This window comes from Vipera ursinii (genome assembly GCF_947247035.1).
Source record: "Vipera ursinii genome assembly, chromosome: 5".
Taxonomy (NCBI): domain Eukaryota; kingdom Metazoa; phylum Chordata; class Lepidosauria; order Squamata; family Viperidae; genus Vipera; species Vipera ursinii.
Genome location: NC_139518.1, coordinates 71,562,567 through 71,577,766, shown reverse-complemented (window position 1 = coordinate 71,577,766; position 15,200 = coordinate 71,562,567). Strand labels below are relative to the sequence as shown.

At 41.4% G+C, this 15,200-nt stretch overlaps 1 protein-coding gene across 6 annotated transcripts in view; it reads left to right on the top strand.

The window, feature by feature from the left end:
• MYOF (myoferlin) overlaps window positions 1–15,200 on the top strand; it is a 113,177-nt gene that overhangs the window by 69,362 nt on the left and 28,615 nt on the right. For all 6 annotated transcript variants that reach the window (XR_014492698.1, XM_083364119.1, XM_083364120.1 and 3 more), the window contains 8 exons: window positions 948–1,079; window positions 3,704–3,867; window positions 7,389–7,503; window positions 8,957–9,062; window positions 11,640–11,779; window positions 11,915–12,088; window positions 13,319–13,427; window positions 14,915–14,992. Coding sequence is in view for 5 of the 6 variants with exons in the window: in XM_083364119.1 (XP_083220245.1) it covers window positions 948–1,079; window positions 3,704–3,867; window positions 7,389–7,503; window positions 8,957–9,062; window positions 11,640–11,779; window positions 11,915–12,088; window positions 13,319–13,427; window positions 14,915–14,992 (1,018 nt within the window). In the remaining variant the exon portion in view is untranslated. The remainder of the gene's footprint in view (window positions 1–947; window positions 1,080–3,703; window positions 3,868–7,388; window positions 7,504–8,956; window positions 9,063–11,639; window positions 11,780–11,914; window positions 12,089–13,318; window positions 13,428–14,914; window positions 14,993–15,200) is intronic.

Below are 15,200 nucleotides of genomic sequence, written 5' to 3'. Positions count from 1 at the left end.
ACCCAAGCTTTTTGCACCCTCTGGAATATCGTCTTGCCACCCCCAGGGGGTACAAGCACTAGTGGGATTCAGCCGGTTCGCACCAGTTTGGCAGAACCGGTAGCTAATTTTTTGTTGCTCAGGCCCAGAACAGATTTCCGGAAGCGGCATCCACACAGAGAACCGGTTGTTCGCATATTTAAATCCCACCACTCGGTACAAGCACCCCTGGTTGGGAACCCCTGTGTTAGGCCACGAGCCAGTCTTGTATTCAATCACTTCTCTCAAGATTATTTGCCATCATTACCATCGTCCAGGGCTGATCCCTTGCATTCTAGAGGAAAATTCAGAAAAATGACTGAAACAAAAATATGAGAACTGGCCCCTGTAAGGACATGCCATTTGTGTTTTTTAAACTCTAAAGCAGAGGTAGAAAGCCTGTGACCTCTCATTTCCATCTCCCTGGCCAACCATACTGGCTGAGACTGATAAGGGTTGGAGTTCAGCGATATTTGGAAGACCACCTCTGCTATAAAATTCAGGAAGTGAGACTTAAACATGCTTCCAATTTCACTTCAGAAGTAAACAGTGTCTCAATGGGTATGGTGTCTCAACATAACAATGCTGATCTTCAAGCTGCTTATAATAAGGAAATATCAGCAGTGATTACAATCTTCATTCTCGGAACTGGGTTGTGGCAAAGCATTGTAGGGTGACAATTGGGATTGGAAAAACAGGAAATAGATTAACCATCTGGCTGTCTTTGCTTCCTCTTAAGTCAAATCAAGGACAAGTTTATACTTTGAACCTCTCTTTTTTTTCATTTTCTACTCTTTTGAAATAGCCTGTGATAGAAAAAGCACAAGCTACCCTATGGAGCACAAGTCATGGAAATCTGTACTGTATGCCTTTATTGTGATGGAGACACACTGGAAGTGACTGTTTCTTTTTCTATTTCTTTGCTCTAGTACCCACAAGACAAAAACAACAATGTCAAAATACCAGCACAGCTGCGAGTCAATTTTTGGCTTGGCTTGAGTGCAGTCGAAAAAAAATTCAATAGCTTTGCAGAAGGAGCATTCAGTGTTTTTGCTGAAGTGGTATGTGTCTAATCATTACTGTGTCACTCTGGGAACTTGAGGTTTGGCCCCTTACACTAATATCCTGAAATCAGGCTCCAAGGATTGTTTTTCTTATTCTCCTTTCTCACATCTCCCGAGGACTTGAAAAGCTAGAATGAAAGAAAAATTTACTTCTGCAATGTGTTGTACAGCTCTGTTCATTTTAGTGGGACATACCTGGGAGATATTTACAATGGATTCTGCCATAGATGATTGAACAAATTGATAGTACAACTATTGTTCCAGGGCAAACCTTTACCCTTATTAATTAATAAGTCTATCGCTGGTATTGCACATGGCCATCTGAAAACATGCAAAATGTGTTGTTCTGTATTCCTCTACCTATTCTTTTGTGTTACCGTGTTTCTCTGAAAATAAGACCCAATCTTATATATATATACAAAAGATGCATTAGGGCTTATTTTCAGGGAAACATGGTATCAAGGTGATCTGCCCGGCTGGGCGCCCCACCCCTGGCACATGCACAAGGGACAGTGAGTGCACAGGGGCTGACAGTGTCCGGCAGCATCCACAGCCCATGCAGCACAGTGAAGTCCGAGCCCTGAGGCAGAGGCAAGGGGGAGGCAGGCGATCCAGATGTGCTGTGCTGCCACCTGGCTTGCGGGGGCTTGCAGGAGGCTCGTGCGGAGGCAGCAGCAGGCAGAGGCAGAGGCATGGGGGGAAGGCAGGCAATCCCGTCGTACCACCCACTCCCAGCTTGCCCACAGCCATGCCAGGGCAGGCTATCCTGATGCACCGCCCACTCCGTCCCACTGTCTCTTGGCTTGCCTGCAGCTGCGCCAGAGCAGGTGATCCCAACACACCACTCACTCCATCTCACCTTCTCTTGGCTTGCTTGTGGCCATGCCAGGGCAGGTGAACCCAATGCGCCATCCACTCTGTCCCACTGTCTCTCGGCTTTGCCCGCAGCCACGCTAGGGCAGGCAATGCTTGGGGCAGGTACGGGCAAGCCGAGAGACAGGGGAATGGAGCAGGTAGTGTGTCAGATCGCCTGCCTCCCCCCCTGAGCCTCTGCCTCCAGGTGGCTGCACAGCACATCCAGATTGCCTGCCTCCCCTTACGTCTCCATGCTGGGACTTACCTGTACTGTGTGGGCAACTGCTGCTGCTAGACACCGTTGGTCCCTGCGTGCTTGCCGCCTCCTGTGCTGACCATGCCCACCCACCCCTGGCTTATTTTTGGGGTAGGGCTTATATTAGCTGCACCCTAAAAAAATCAGGCCAGGGCTTATTTTCTGGGTGAGTCTTATTTCTGGGAAAACACGGTAGTTGTCTTTGAGTGCCCATGAATATAAAGGTAGGAAATTAAGTAATAAACAATTCAGCAGAAGCCATGTAATAGATAACTTTTGTACAGCTTCGTAGCTTTGCATGATGTCACCCTTCCCGTAGTTTTGAATTAAAGGACTTATTTCAGCCTGCTACACTCCAGAGATTGATTTTGAAAGTAGCAGGGGCTTCAGCTCAGGTACAGCTGTTATGCATGGCAGGAAAATATTTTGTGATGGGAGGCTACACTTTTTTGTGATGCACTAATATTATCAGAGAGGATGGGGCTGAAACCTCATCATTTCTTGGAAAGAATAAGCAGAATTGGCCCTGTACATAAATTCAACTATTTCTTCACAAAATTAATCAGCAAGTTCCCATGAATTCAAGGGGAAAATCTAAGGGGCAGTTTTATAGGCCACAAAAGCTTGGCTGGGGTCCACTATCGAGATCTGCAGGCCATATAGGTGGGCTATATTTGGATCTACTGTTATCATTACAGAGAAAGATTGGTGAATGTGTTCAAATCTTCATTTCATCTATAGTCCTAAAGCCTCTCCCTAGCTAAAGCTCTACAGATTTTCCCATGCCTTTAGATTAATTTGAACATTGCTCAGGCTTTATTTTTTTGAGGCCAGCATCCTGGGCCTCTTCCATGATCTGCATGAATTTTTAACTCATTCTAGAAGTTTTATTTTCGAAGTAGTTTTAGGGCTTCTCCTGACATTGCTCACAGACCTGTGATGAACACAGTGGGATCTTTGTAAAGCCCACGAATATTACTAGGAGATCTTCAAACAGTTTGTAAGGTGACGAGTGAAAGGTAGAAGAAATGTGTGCTTTTATGTTAAAAAAAAAGTCTGCTGGGGAAGTTCCTTGAACATTGATGTATGAACCTGAACGTTTCTTGGGCTGGGAAAGAGGCGTAATGGAGATGTGTTGGGTAGAAAAATACCAAGATCTGTTTTTGACACCTAGAATTTTAGAAGGGAGATGAGAAGAGCAAAAACAACTTGGAAACCCCCTTGACTGGGAATTATTTCTTTATTAAATTTATGTGCTACCCATCTCATCTAGATGGAGGTTATGGAGTAAATCAGGAAGTGGCCAAATAGGGTTTTCCTGCTTGAGCAGTGGGTTGAAGACCTCCACGGTCCCTTCCGACTCTGTTATTCTGTTCCTGGGAAAGGAACAGTGATGAAACAGACTCCGTATAAAGTTGTAAATGTGTGCCTGACTTTTTCTTTCGATGGCTTTGAAATGTGAACAGCTTCATTTTTTTCTAAAGTTGTATTTACCTTTTTTTGGCAACAGTATGAAAACCAGGTTCTTATGTTTGGAAAGTGGGGGACCAGAGGTCTTGTTGGACGCCACAAGTTTTCTGATGTCACAGGAAAAATCAAACTGAAACGAGAATATTTTTTGCCTCCCAAAGGATGGGAGTGGGAAGGCGAGTGGTTCGTTGATCCTGAAAGAAGGTCAGATTTTGGCTTGGATTCTCCTCATAAAATGGAGCGGGGAGGAAAGCTTATGTCATTTCCATTGGAGGAAATCTCATAAATTTAGCAGGAAGAAAGGAAGGCAGGAAAATGCTAACTTCTGTTGAAAAGCAGTTCTATTAAGGTCTCCTGCATAAACCTGTTTATGCCAAGGGAAGGTTGCAACATAAAGGCTGCCTTAAGAGTTATGAATGTTGAGAAAAGGGCTGATGAGTGCCAGCTTGTTTTGAGACTTCTGGAGAAGCCAGCCAGGTTATATTGTATCCCAGGGAGTTTTACTAACTATGCTATTTCAAGGGCCTTGTTCTGTACCAGCCTGCTACCGGCCCTGCAGAAAAAGCAGGGACAACCCCTTTACAAATGGCAAGAGGCTGGAATTAAGCCTGCCACATTTATTAACATAAAACAGAGCAAACAAGACACCAACCATGAAACAGGAGCTATGAAACAGGAACTAATCAAGCGGTTGCCTTCAGCAAACCAGCCCTCCCACGCATTCCCCTTTTATACAGTTCAGGGCGTGGCTTCTCTCTGCCTCCTTCCGAGGTGCCCCATTGCCTTCCTTTGTTTATTCCTGATTGATTGCCTCCTGCGTCCGGCGTCCTTGAACAGGGCCAGCTGTGCGTCATCTTCATCCACGCTATCAGGCTCACACAGCTGGGTCTCCGTCGTGACCAGGTGGGAGGGGCCTGGCTGAGGGCTCTCATCAGCAAGATCTTCAACCCCCTCAGCAAGCTCTTCAACACCCCCCTCCTCCTCTGAGTCGTCCGACCCAACTGCCGAACCCACAGGCTGACCCTGAATCACAACAGGCCTCCCAAAGATTTTCAAAGGCAAATTTAAGTTTCGTAGGGCAGAAAAGGATCTTGTCTGAAACCAAGTAATCTACGGAATGTAACTTGGCCAACAGACCACTCTTTCTGAAATCTCAGCTATCAGCAGATGGAAGGAAGGATTACATTTTCTCAATAATCAGTTTTAATAACATTTTGTTTACTTTTTGATATATTTACTTTCACTGATTATGAAACCTATGATAAGGTAGAAGATAAGTGGAATCTAGGTGCATACCTCCAGTTCTGAGGCATACTTGTGAGTCTTGGGCAGATTCTGTATAACAATATTCCAACTGTAGTCAAATTACTTATTTGTGATAGAAGATATAGAAGATATTTCATCCAGGACTTATTGGTAGGAAAAACACATTCAGGAAACTCATTGGTAGCCTCACATTGCAATGAACATGGTCATTCATTCAATTTTGCAGCTACTAACATTGATGGACGAGTAGGCACAAAAACAGCCAGGGAAGTGATTGAAGCCTGGGAAACGGGGCCCCTCATCAGCCAACAGGAGTGCTGACTTATCACCAGCTTATCAAGTACTTAGGAGGCCAGGGCTTGGTAGCACAAGCAAACAGTAGCCAACGACTTAATAGCCAGCCATCAACACCCCAATCAACATCTAAAAAGCCACATACAACAGTCACCATATAAATGCCACATGCAGAACAGCTCAAAGCGCACACACTGCTCGAGAGAAGTTCCCTGAAGATGGGCTCTAGCATGAATCTGAAAGCTCAGAAGACAAAACCTCTGATGATACTAACTGGCCCAGATTGGATCCTGTAACATTATCCTGGGACACGTATATTCACCTTCATTCAGGAAAATTAATGCTTCTGTTTCATTGTTGAACAAATCCACTTTTTTCTCCTGCTGTAGTGCCTAAACAAATTGAGAAAATGTATACTAAGAAGCCTAAACACTGTGCCTGCGGGTAGAATATCCAGAACAGCTTGGCTGTTGCTTGAATGTTAACAACCGGTTCATCTCAGCCACCTCTTTTTCCACCATGTTCTGCCATCCACCAATCCTCTTTTGACATCATCTCCTTCTATTCTTTTGCTGAACTCACCAACTTTTCCTACTTGTCTGCTTTCTCGAGTTCGGTCCCCAACCATCTCAGTTCATCTACTGTATCCACTCCCTTTCAACTGTCTTCCTTTGTAGTGCTTTTTACACCCACCACCACTACTTCCTCCAATTTTCTCTTCTGCTTTTAACCAATGCTGCTTATACATTCATTAAACAAATGTATGTGATTAACCAGAGGAACCCTGGAGAGTGAACAAGGATAAAAACATAATTATCCAATTGATTTAAAGAAGAAAAAGAAAAATCAGAGCCATGAAAGGATTTAAAGGTGACAACTGACATCTAAACTGCACCTCTCAGCTGGCGGGGAGCTAGTGCAGCTCACTTAGCAGCAGTGACCTGGAGTTCCATATGTGCACATTATATTTTACTGCGTTCTGGGCTGAAATTTTGAATGGTCTTCGTGGGTAGCCCCATATACAGCCTGTTGCAAATAATTAAGAACATGTGACCTAAATCCCAAAGCCAGTCGGTTTTCTCAGGATTGAGCCAAAACCAGTTCTTCCCCATCCAGACCTACATAGCCTCCAGGCCCTGGGAAAATGCCTTGACTGCATCACTTGGATGGCCTGAGACAGAGATATATAACTGACTATCATCTGATGATTCTTGACTCCATAGGTAGCCTCATCCAGCATTTTCGTGTAAAGGTGTGGGGTGGATGTGCTTCACCCATCCAAAATCCACCTTCATCCACAAGCATGACTGATGTTGTTTTTGGTGACATAACTTGGTCTGAAACCTGACTGCGACAGGTCTAGATAATCAGCTGTAGGCCTACTTCCTTCTGAACAACCAGAAAGGGAAGATTAGCGACTGGATGAAATTCTCCAGCACTAATGGATCCAGTGATGGAGTCTTGAGAAGAAGGCAGAATAATGCAGTCATCATGGCACATGGAATGGCTCCCTCCAACCAAGTAACATTTGACACAAACTTGGCCCAGCCACATATCACTTTTTCAGGAGGTTATGGACCTAACATAGCTGTGACAGTATTCAATCACACAAAAGACCCTGCCCGCTTTCTTGGGAGTAACCGGATCAAACTCATCCCAGATAACCAGAACATTTTAATTTTACCCCAAGCTCTTCTATCAGCTCACTGCTTCTACTCTTCTAAGTTTATCTCAACTTTTCCTCTCCCTCTCATGGGGCACTTTCCTTCCCCTCCCCCCTCTTTCACTTAGTTTTCTGCCTCCTCCTACCTGGTTTTTTTCCCCCCTAATGTTCCATTCTAAAGCAAAGAAACACATTGTTTTCCTTCTGGTAGATGGAGCTGTATGTCACCAATGTCTGCATCATATCATGCTTTACTAAGTTGCAGATTCATTTATTGCTGTTATTATCAAAAAAAAAGTTCAGATAAACTAAAAATAGCTACCACCACTTAATATTAATTAAAAATAGAAATAGATAATATAAATAGTGTTTTTTTAAAAAAAACACCTGGTAAAAGCCTTTTAAAAAGAACCATGCCCTCTGGTTTATACTATAGGGCAGTGTCTTTTGTTGGACATCTCCTGTTATCTAACGGTTTTAAGTTTTCCTTCTGGCTCCACAGCTTGCTGACAGAAGCAGATGCCGGCCACACTGAATTCACTGATGAAGTATATCAAAATGAGACCCGTTATCCTGGAGGAGAATGGAAAGCAGGTGAAGATCAATATACAGATGTGGTAAGAGCTGCTTCTGATGACTTAGCAGTTTTAAGTGCTGTAGACTTTTTATTCCAGGTATAGATGACTTAATGCGTTTGGTGTGTGTATTTGTCTGTGTGAAAGAAAGACTGCAGCTAGATAATGAGGATCTGCCTGGAACTAAGCAATTTCTTTCCAATCCCATGATAAGAGCCGTGGTGGAGGAGTGGTTGGAATGCAGTATTGCAGGCTAATTCTACTGACTGCTGACTGCCAGAATTTCGGCAGTTGGATCCTGTCCAGCTCAAGGTTGACTCAGCCTTCCATTCTTCCGAAGTTGGTAAAATGAGGACCCAGATTGTTGGGGTCAATATGCTGACTCTGTAAACTGCTTAGAGAGGGCTGTAAAGTGCTGTGAAGCAATATATAAGTCTAAGTCACATGTATCAAACTCAATTGCATCACATGACATATTGTGACATATCGCAACATTTTTTGCCTTTGCAGAGCTGGGCTGGGCGTGGTCTGCACATGACGCATCTGGCCCACAGGCTGCCAGTTTGACACCCCTGGTCTAAGTACTATTGTTATAAAACCTCATTAGGTCTAAGCTATAAATAAAGTTCCCCCTAATACTAAACCATAATGTGGTTTATTTATTTTGGCAGAGTATTATCTCTTCATTATGGCTTAGCATATTGAACACTGATTTGCTCATCAAACCACTTTTAACATCCTGTCTGTGCCCCTTCAGCCATGGAAGCGCTCCAGGTGAAATTGGGTCAGTCTTTGACTCTTGGCCCATAGTTGTTTGCTAGATTATACGGAGAAGAATTGGTGGAGAAAATGTTGCCTTGAGCTCTTGAGGGAGATACATTTTTTATTATTATTTCTGTTTAAAACAAACAAAATGTGAATTGCAATCTGCAAGCAAACTAAAATGTGTGTCACTGAGTTGTAAAATGAACTGTGCATCCAGAATTGATGTGTGCATCCTTTAAAAAGTTGCATATAACTCTATTGCTAGCCTACAACTATTGGATCCTACTTTGCTGCTTCCAATTGTACAACAGGAGGAGTCAAATAGAAAAGAACAGGTGTTAGTTTTGCTAGTCTGGTGCATCAAACCCACTCAATAGTATTATAGTACTTGAAAGGTTGAAACAATTTGGGACATAAATTTGCAGAGTGGAGCCCCATTTGTCTCTGATATTAAAATTAGTGGTCTTTTAGGTGCTCTACTTTGTAATGGGTTATTATTATATGTAGTGGATTCCCAAAGATGGGGTCAAAAAAATCAAGATGTTGACCCACCTACCAGACTGATTTTTTATGTGCATCATGAAAAGAAAATGGGACAGAGTTTTGATATGCAGTTGCAACTACTATCTTGATTTTTTTTTAAAAAAAAACCGAACATCCCTGATTATACGCATATATATCATTCTACTAAATGTGAACATAATTCTCAGTATGCTTCTATGTTTCAAAGAATGGAGAAAAAGCCCCCCCACCAGGTGAAATAACATGTCCTCCTGGCTGGATGTGGGATGATGATGCTTGGATATATGACATCAACAGAGCAGTGGATGAAAAAGGTAAGTATTAGAACTTGCAGGCTGCTTTTTATTTCAAATGTGAATGTAACGAGTCTTATGAACGTTGGCTTATGAGAAAAAGATGAAAAAAATGAGAACATTGGCAAGCTTGTTTGGAACCAAATATGAACTGATTTGCCTCAAAGGAGGATATCGTATGAATTTTAACTATGAATTTAGAAATATTTTGTAAAGCGTACTTTGCAAATAATATATGCTGGTTTTGATGTCTTATTCTTTCAAGCAAGCAGGATGTTGGAAGGAAATTATACAGAGGGATTCAGGACTCTGTCCATCTGAAAGTTATCAGGATAATTCTCTGAAAACAAAATAGGATAAGACACATTTGATATGGGCAAGGAAAATGACAAACAAAGTTGTCCCAAAGGTGCTTTTTCAAAAAGCAACTGGACTTACTTGGAGTTTGGTTTTTTTTAATACGTTTCGTTTTTCATCCAAGAAGCTTCTTGGATGAGAAGCGAAATGTCTTCAAAGAAAAACAAGAAAGTCCAGTTGCCTCTTGAAAAAGCATCTTTCGGACAACCATGAGCTGGATGACCAAAGACACCTTCTCCACAGACACAAAGAAAGATGGTTCAAAAATGGGCAGATCAGGCCTGCAGTTATGGAGGGGAAAACCCCCTGATATATCCCTACGGGAGATTCAATTGGTCCATGGCTTAGAATGTTTTAACAACTGTTCAGTTCTAAGCCGTCCCTCCTCCTACTTTGGGTCACATGACTCAGAGTGGAACCTATGCCACCCATTCTATACTTCCCAGTGCACACATGCACACAAACACAACATGAGGGGCATGTATACAAAAATGCAATACATTACTTGATTCCACAGAAAACAGATTCATCCTGTGATCACTATGGTAAAGTTGTTGGAAAGATTTCCAGAAGCCATGCTTTGTCTGCTTTCCATATGTAGCATGTTGTGTGTGTGTGGTTTTTTTTTTTACTTTTGAACTGGATGTTATTTATATTAACTGCTGTTGTCCTTAGCTGCCACTCTATGTGGCAATTGATTTGCTTTTTATTGAACTTTGTTAAAGTTGGCTGCCCATCTTGCAACATAAACTTATGATTGTGCTGATGTGTGTGTGTGTGTGTTTGTGTGTGTGTGTGTGTGTGTGTAAATAAAACTAATGGGGAACAGAATAAGCAAGTGATAGATAGAAAGAAAAACAATAGAAACTGTTGGTATATAATCAAAGTATTTAAAATATTAATGACAAAAATGTTTTCGGACATGACTAACAGATTGCAGTTATTTTGTAGCCCCAACTTCTCCATTTCAAACAGAAGCAAGGAATATTTGAAATGGAGGGGAGTTTCTAATGTAGTGACAATGTGTAGTGGATATTTATTTATTTTATTTATGCTGCCTTCATTATTTTTATAAATAATTTAAGGTGGCAAACATTCCTAGTACGCCTTTGTCCCTCCCATTTTACCCACAACCACCACTCTGTGAGGTGGATTGGGCTACTATATAAAGCCCTATGTGCATATGGCCAGGTTGTTTCCAGGACCTCCTGTCTCCTGTCACCTCTAGTCACCTCACCAGAACTGGCAGAGATGGGCTACTCCAGGTCCCATCTTTTAGTGCCAACTTGCAGGACCTAGGAATCATGCCTTCTCTGTCACTATGACTGGCCTGTGAAACATCTTCTCCCAGATATCTGGAAGGTCCCAATCCTGTTGGCATGTTTTAAGCATTAAAGATGTACCACAAGCTTTTGGGATGGGAGACCAAGTTAATCTGATTGGTAGGTTGCTTAATTATTGTTTTAGTGATAAGGCATTGCTTTTTTAACCCCAAAGATGTGATAGATGTTGGGTATTTTGTATATTGTTTTATTAATTATTCCTTTGGTTTTCATCTTAGTGTACTATGTAGAGTCACCTATATAAATTGTGTAAATAAATGCATGAATACATTTGTCTGAGTTACCTAGGAGATGTACTGTACAAGATACAGGGATAAGCAATTATAATTTATTTATTTATTTATAATGAGACTTGTATGCCGCCCTATCTCCCGAAGGACTCAGAGCGGCTAACAACAATAAAATACAAATGAATACAAATATTAAAAAAGAATTAAATTGTGTCAAAGTCCCACTAAAACCAATAAAAACATTTAAAATCATAATTAAAAACCCCATTATCATCAGTCCAGGTCGGCCTGTTGGAAAAGATATGTCTTAAGGTCATGGTGAAAGGACCGAAGGTCTGGGGCCATCCGGAGCTCCCGGGGGAGTTGATTCCACCAAGCAGGTGCCCCAACAGAGAAGGCCCTCCCCCTGGGGGTCGCCAGCCGACATTGTCTGGCCGACGGCACCCTGAGAAGGCCCTCTCTGTGTGAGCGCACAGGGTGATGGGAAAACGTTCCTGGCAGCAGACCAAAGAATACCAAATACCAAAGAATTAGATTGATGAAGGCCATATCATAATAAAATATTTAAACTGCAGGCTGTGAATCATAGTTTTCAGTAGCTACTATATTGACTAGGGAAAGAAGAGTCCAGTTCATCAATTCTTCTTCTTCTTCTTTATTTATTTAAGGTTGGGAATATGGAATTACCATTCCTCCGGACAATAAACCAAGATCCTGGGGTGCAACCGAAAAAATGTATCACACCCATCGAAGGCGAAGATTGGTTCGAAAACGCAGAAAAGATCCAAACCAAACAATTACATCAAAGGTAAGACAAAGCAGTTGCAACCAACAATGAGTGTCTGTTGAAAAGAACAGAGGGGGCAGCAATGTAGAAAACAGAAAGTAATTCTATGTTTTGTCAAACACTTACGTTGAACTGCTTGTTTTGATCGTCTTTTAGGAAACTGCGTCGTACGAAGATCAAGAAGGGTGGGAATTTGCCTCTTTGATTGGGTGGAAGTTTCACTGGAAGCAACATAGCTCTGATACTTTCCGCCGCAGACGCTGGAGGAGAAAAATGGCTCCCTCGGATACATATGGGGCAGCTGCCATCTTTAAACTTGAAGGAGCTCTGGTATGTAGGAATAATTTGCCTTCTCTGTTATCCCTTAATGATCACCTCAAGGGGGGTAACCTGTTATTTTAAAAGTGCACCTAGGCAAGTGGATAAAAACTGGCCCTCTCAATTCTTTTTTCCCCTTGTCACAATCCTAATGATCTTCCCTTCTGCAAATGCTCTTTAAACATAGCAAGAAAGTATTCTAAGCAGGGCAATCGTTCAGTGACTCACACCCGATTTTATGACTGTTTTTGCCACAGTCATTAAGTGAGTCGCTGTGAATTTTATAGTTTTTAAGGAAATCCGGCTTCCCCCATTGACTTTGCATATAAGAAGTTGGCTGGGATGGTTGCAAATGGTGATCCTGTAAGCCCAGGTTGCTACAACTGTCATAAATACATGCTGGTTGATCATGTGACTGGTTGCTGTGATGGTTGTAAGTTTGAGGACGGGTCATATGTCATCTATTTAGTGCCATTATAACCTCAAACAGTTGTTGTACAAATAGTAAGTCAAGAATTACCTGTACTATATTATGGTTTGGGGATTTAGTAGTCTGCAGCAGATAGGTGCAGTCAGAGAGAAATACAGAAATTCTTAGAATTCCTTTTTTCCCCAAAGGGGGGTAGGAAATGCTGCAAAAAGACTGTGAGTATCATTGTTTTGAAACAGTAGTCTAAATACGCTTTTCTGTTCTGAGAAGTAAATTTTTCTTCTCCATTTCATTGGAATAAGAAGTTATAAGAAGTTGCCTGAGTCCTACGGGAATAGGGCGGTATACAAATTCAATAAATAGATAGATAGATAGATAGATGATAGATAGATAGATAGATAGATAGATAGATAGATAGATAGATAGATAGATAGATGGATGGATGGATGGATGGATGGATGGATGGATGGATGGATGGATAGATAGATAGATAGATAGATAGATAGATAGATAGATAGATAGATAGATAGATAGATAGATAGATAGATAGATAGATGAGAATTAAATGCTGACTTAGTTTTAAAAAATTCTGTTTCCAGGAAATGTGATCCATTAAATCAATTCTTCACTGACATCGTTAATTTTAGGAATCCTTATAGCTAAGAATGGATGGCCATGTTTGCCTTCTCTCCTTTCCTTTCCCTTTTTCTTTTCATGTTGGTTTTTTATTTGATAAGCCTGATAACAAAGACCATTTTGAACCTATGGATTTAAACTAAGTGTTTTTCTAAACTTCGAATAATTACTCTTAGGGAGCAGATCTTAGTATTGAAGATGGAGAACGCACTTCTGAGAAGTCTACAGATTCAGCAGCAAATTTGTTTGGTGCAAACACTCCTATTGTTTCTTGCAACTTTGACAGTAAGTCAGTTTAAATTGTTTATTCAAATGGTGATGGGATTCCTTGGTTTTTCCTCACAGCTGCTCTTTTATTGCAGTTGATATACAGCATAAACTCAAGCTGGCAAACAAACCCAATACTCTTTTTTAGAATCATCTGAGCCCTTTCCTGCCAAGAAGACTCTCTGACCCCCAGGCCTGATGTAAGGCCTCCCAAAATGCAAATATTGGCCCCACACTCCAGGGCAAATTACTCTCAATGGGCAATAATGGGCAATGCACAAAAAGGAATAGAGTGAAGTGAGAAGAGGAATAGATCCACATCATTAACCATGATCCATTAATGTCATTCAGTGTATTGCTCCACTTTAACTTCTGGCAAGATTTAGTTAATAATCATTTTGACCATACAATACAGTTGTATTTCATATTATTATTACAAAATAAATGCTGATAGAAATAAAGAATTATAAAGAAAAGTTAATTTCCATTTATTTGATCAGTCAAGGAAACTAGTCCAAAATATAGGTATATCCCATATGACCAGTCTCGTGCTTATTAAAAATTGTACTACGTTTCCATTCCATTTTTGATCCTGCTCATAGAAATGGTCCTAGTGGACGATTTCTTTCAACACTCTGGAAACCTACAATCCAAAAACTTTGGAGGCAGACAATGCTTATATTAGAAATAACAAATGCATTAGCTGTTCTTCAATGTTTTCCTGACATAGGATACTGTTGAACCAAACTGATCCATTTATTTGTGGCAATAACAGATGAAGAGAATGACTGAAGTGTTCAACAATCTTCAGCCTAACCAAACAATAATAATTACTGTACAATTAATGAAGACCAATACATGCTAAACAATGACTAGAAACTGGGAATTATTGACAGCTATAGCATACAAAATACAGATGGGGGAATGACTACAGAGCCTCATACCAACACAGACAGGATAAGGAGGAGGATGAGTGTATATAAACTGTCAGTTTTAGTCCTGCCTTAGGGACGCAGTGGCTCAGTGGGTTAGGACGCTGAGCTTGTCAATCAGATGGTCGGCAGTTTGGCAGGTCGAATCCCGAGTGCAGCGTAACAGAGTGAGCGCCTGTTACTCATCCCAGCTTCTGCCAACCTAGCAGTTCGAAAGCACGTAAAAATGCAAGTAGAAAAATAGGGACCACTACGGTGGGAAGGTAACAGCGTTCCGTGCGCCTTTGGCATCTAGTCATGCCGGCCACATGACCACAGAGACGTCCTCGGACAAGCGCTGGCTCTTCAGCTTTGAAATGGAGATGAGCCTCAGCCCCTAGAGTTGGAAACGACTAGCACGCACGTGCGGGGGAACCTTTACCTTTACCTAGGGACAAAATCAGCTATGTAATCTTAGGCCAATCGCTCTCTCTCAGCCCTAGGAAGTAAACTGGAGGGACTTGTCCTGTTCAAAGGCATGCACAAAGAAAAAGATTGTTTCATTTATACTGACTTGTGTTTTTGTTGTTTTAGGAGTTTTTAGTTACCACCTTCGATGTTACATCTATCAGGCAAGAAATCTTACAGCTTTGGACAAAGACAGTTTTTCAGGTACAGAGAACGGAAGTCATGGAATTAATTCAAGGAACCTGTATCTTTTTCTGAATTTTTTTTTATAACAAACAACTTGAAGAGCCATGGAAATAATCTGAGCATTTTCTATTCAGCATGTTATGACTAATCAAAGATTTGCCTAATTATTTAATAGTGATATCTATTCATTAAATTATTTGTAACCCAATGTATATCTGAAGCACTC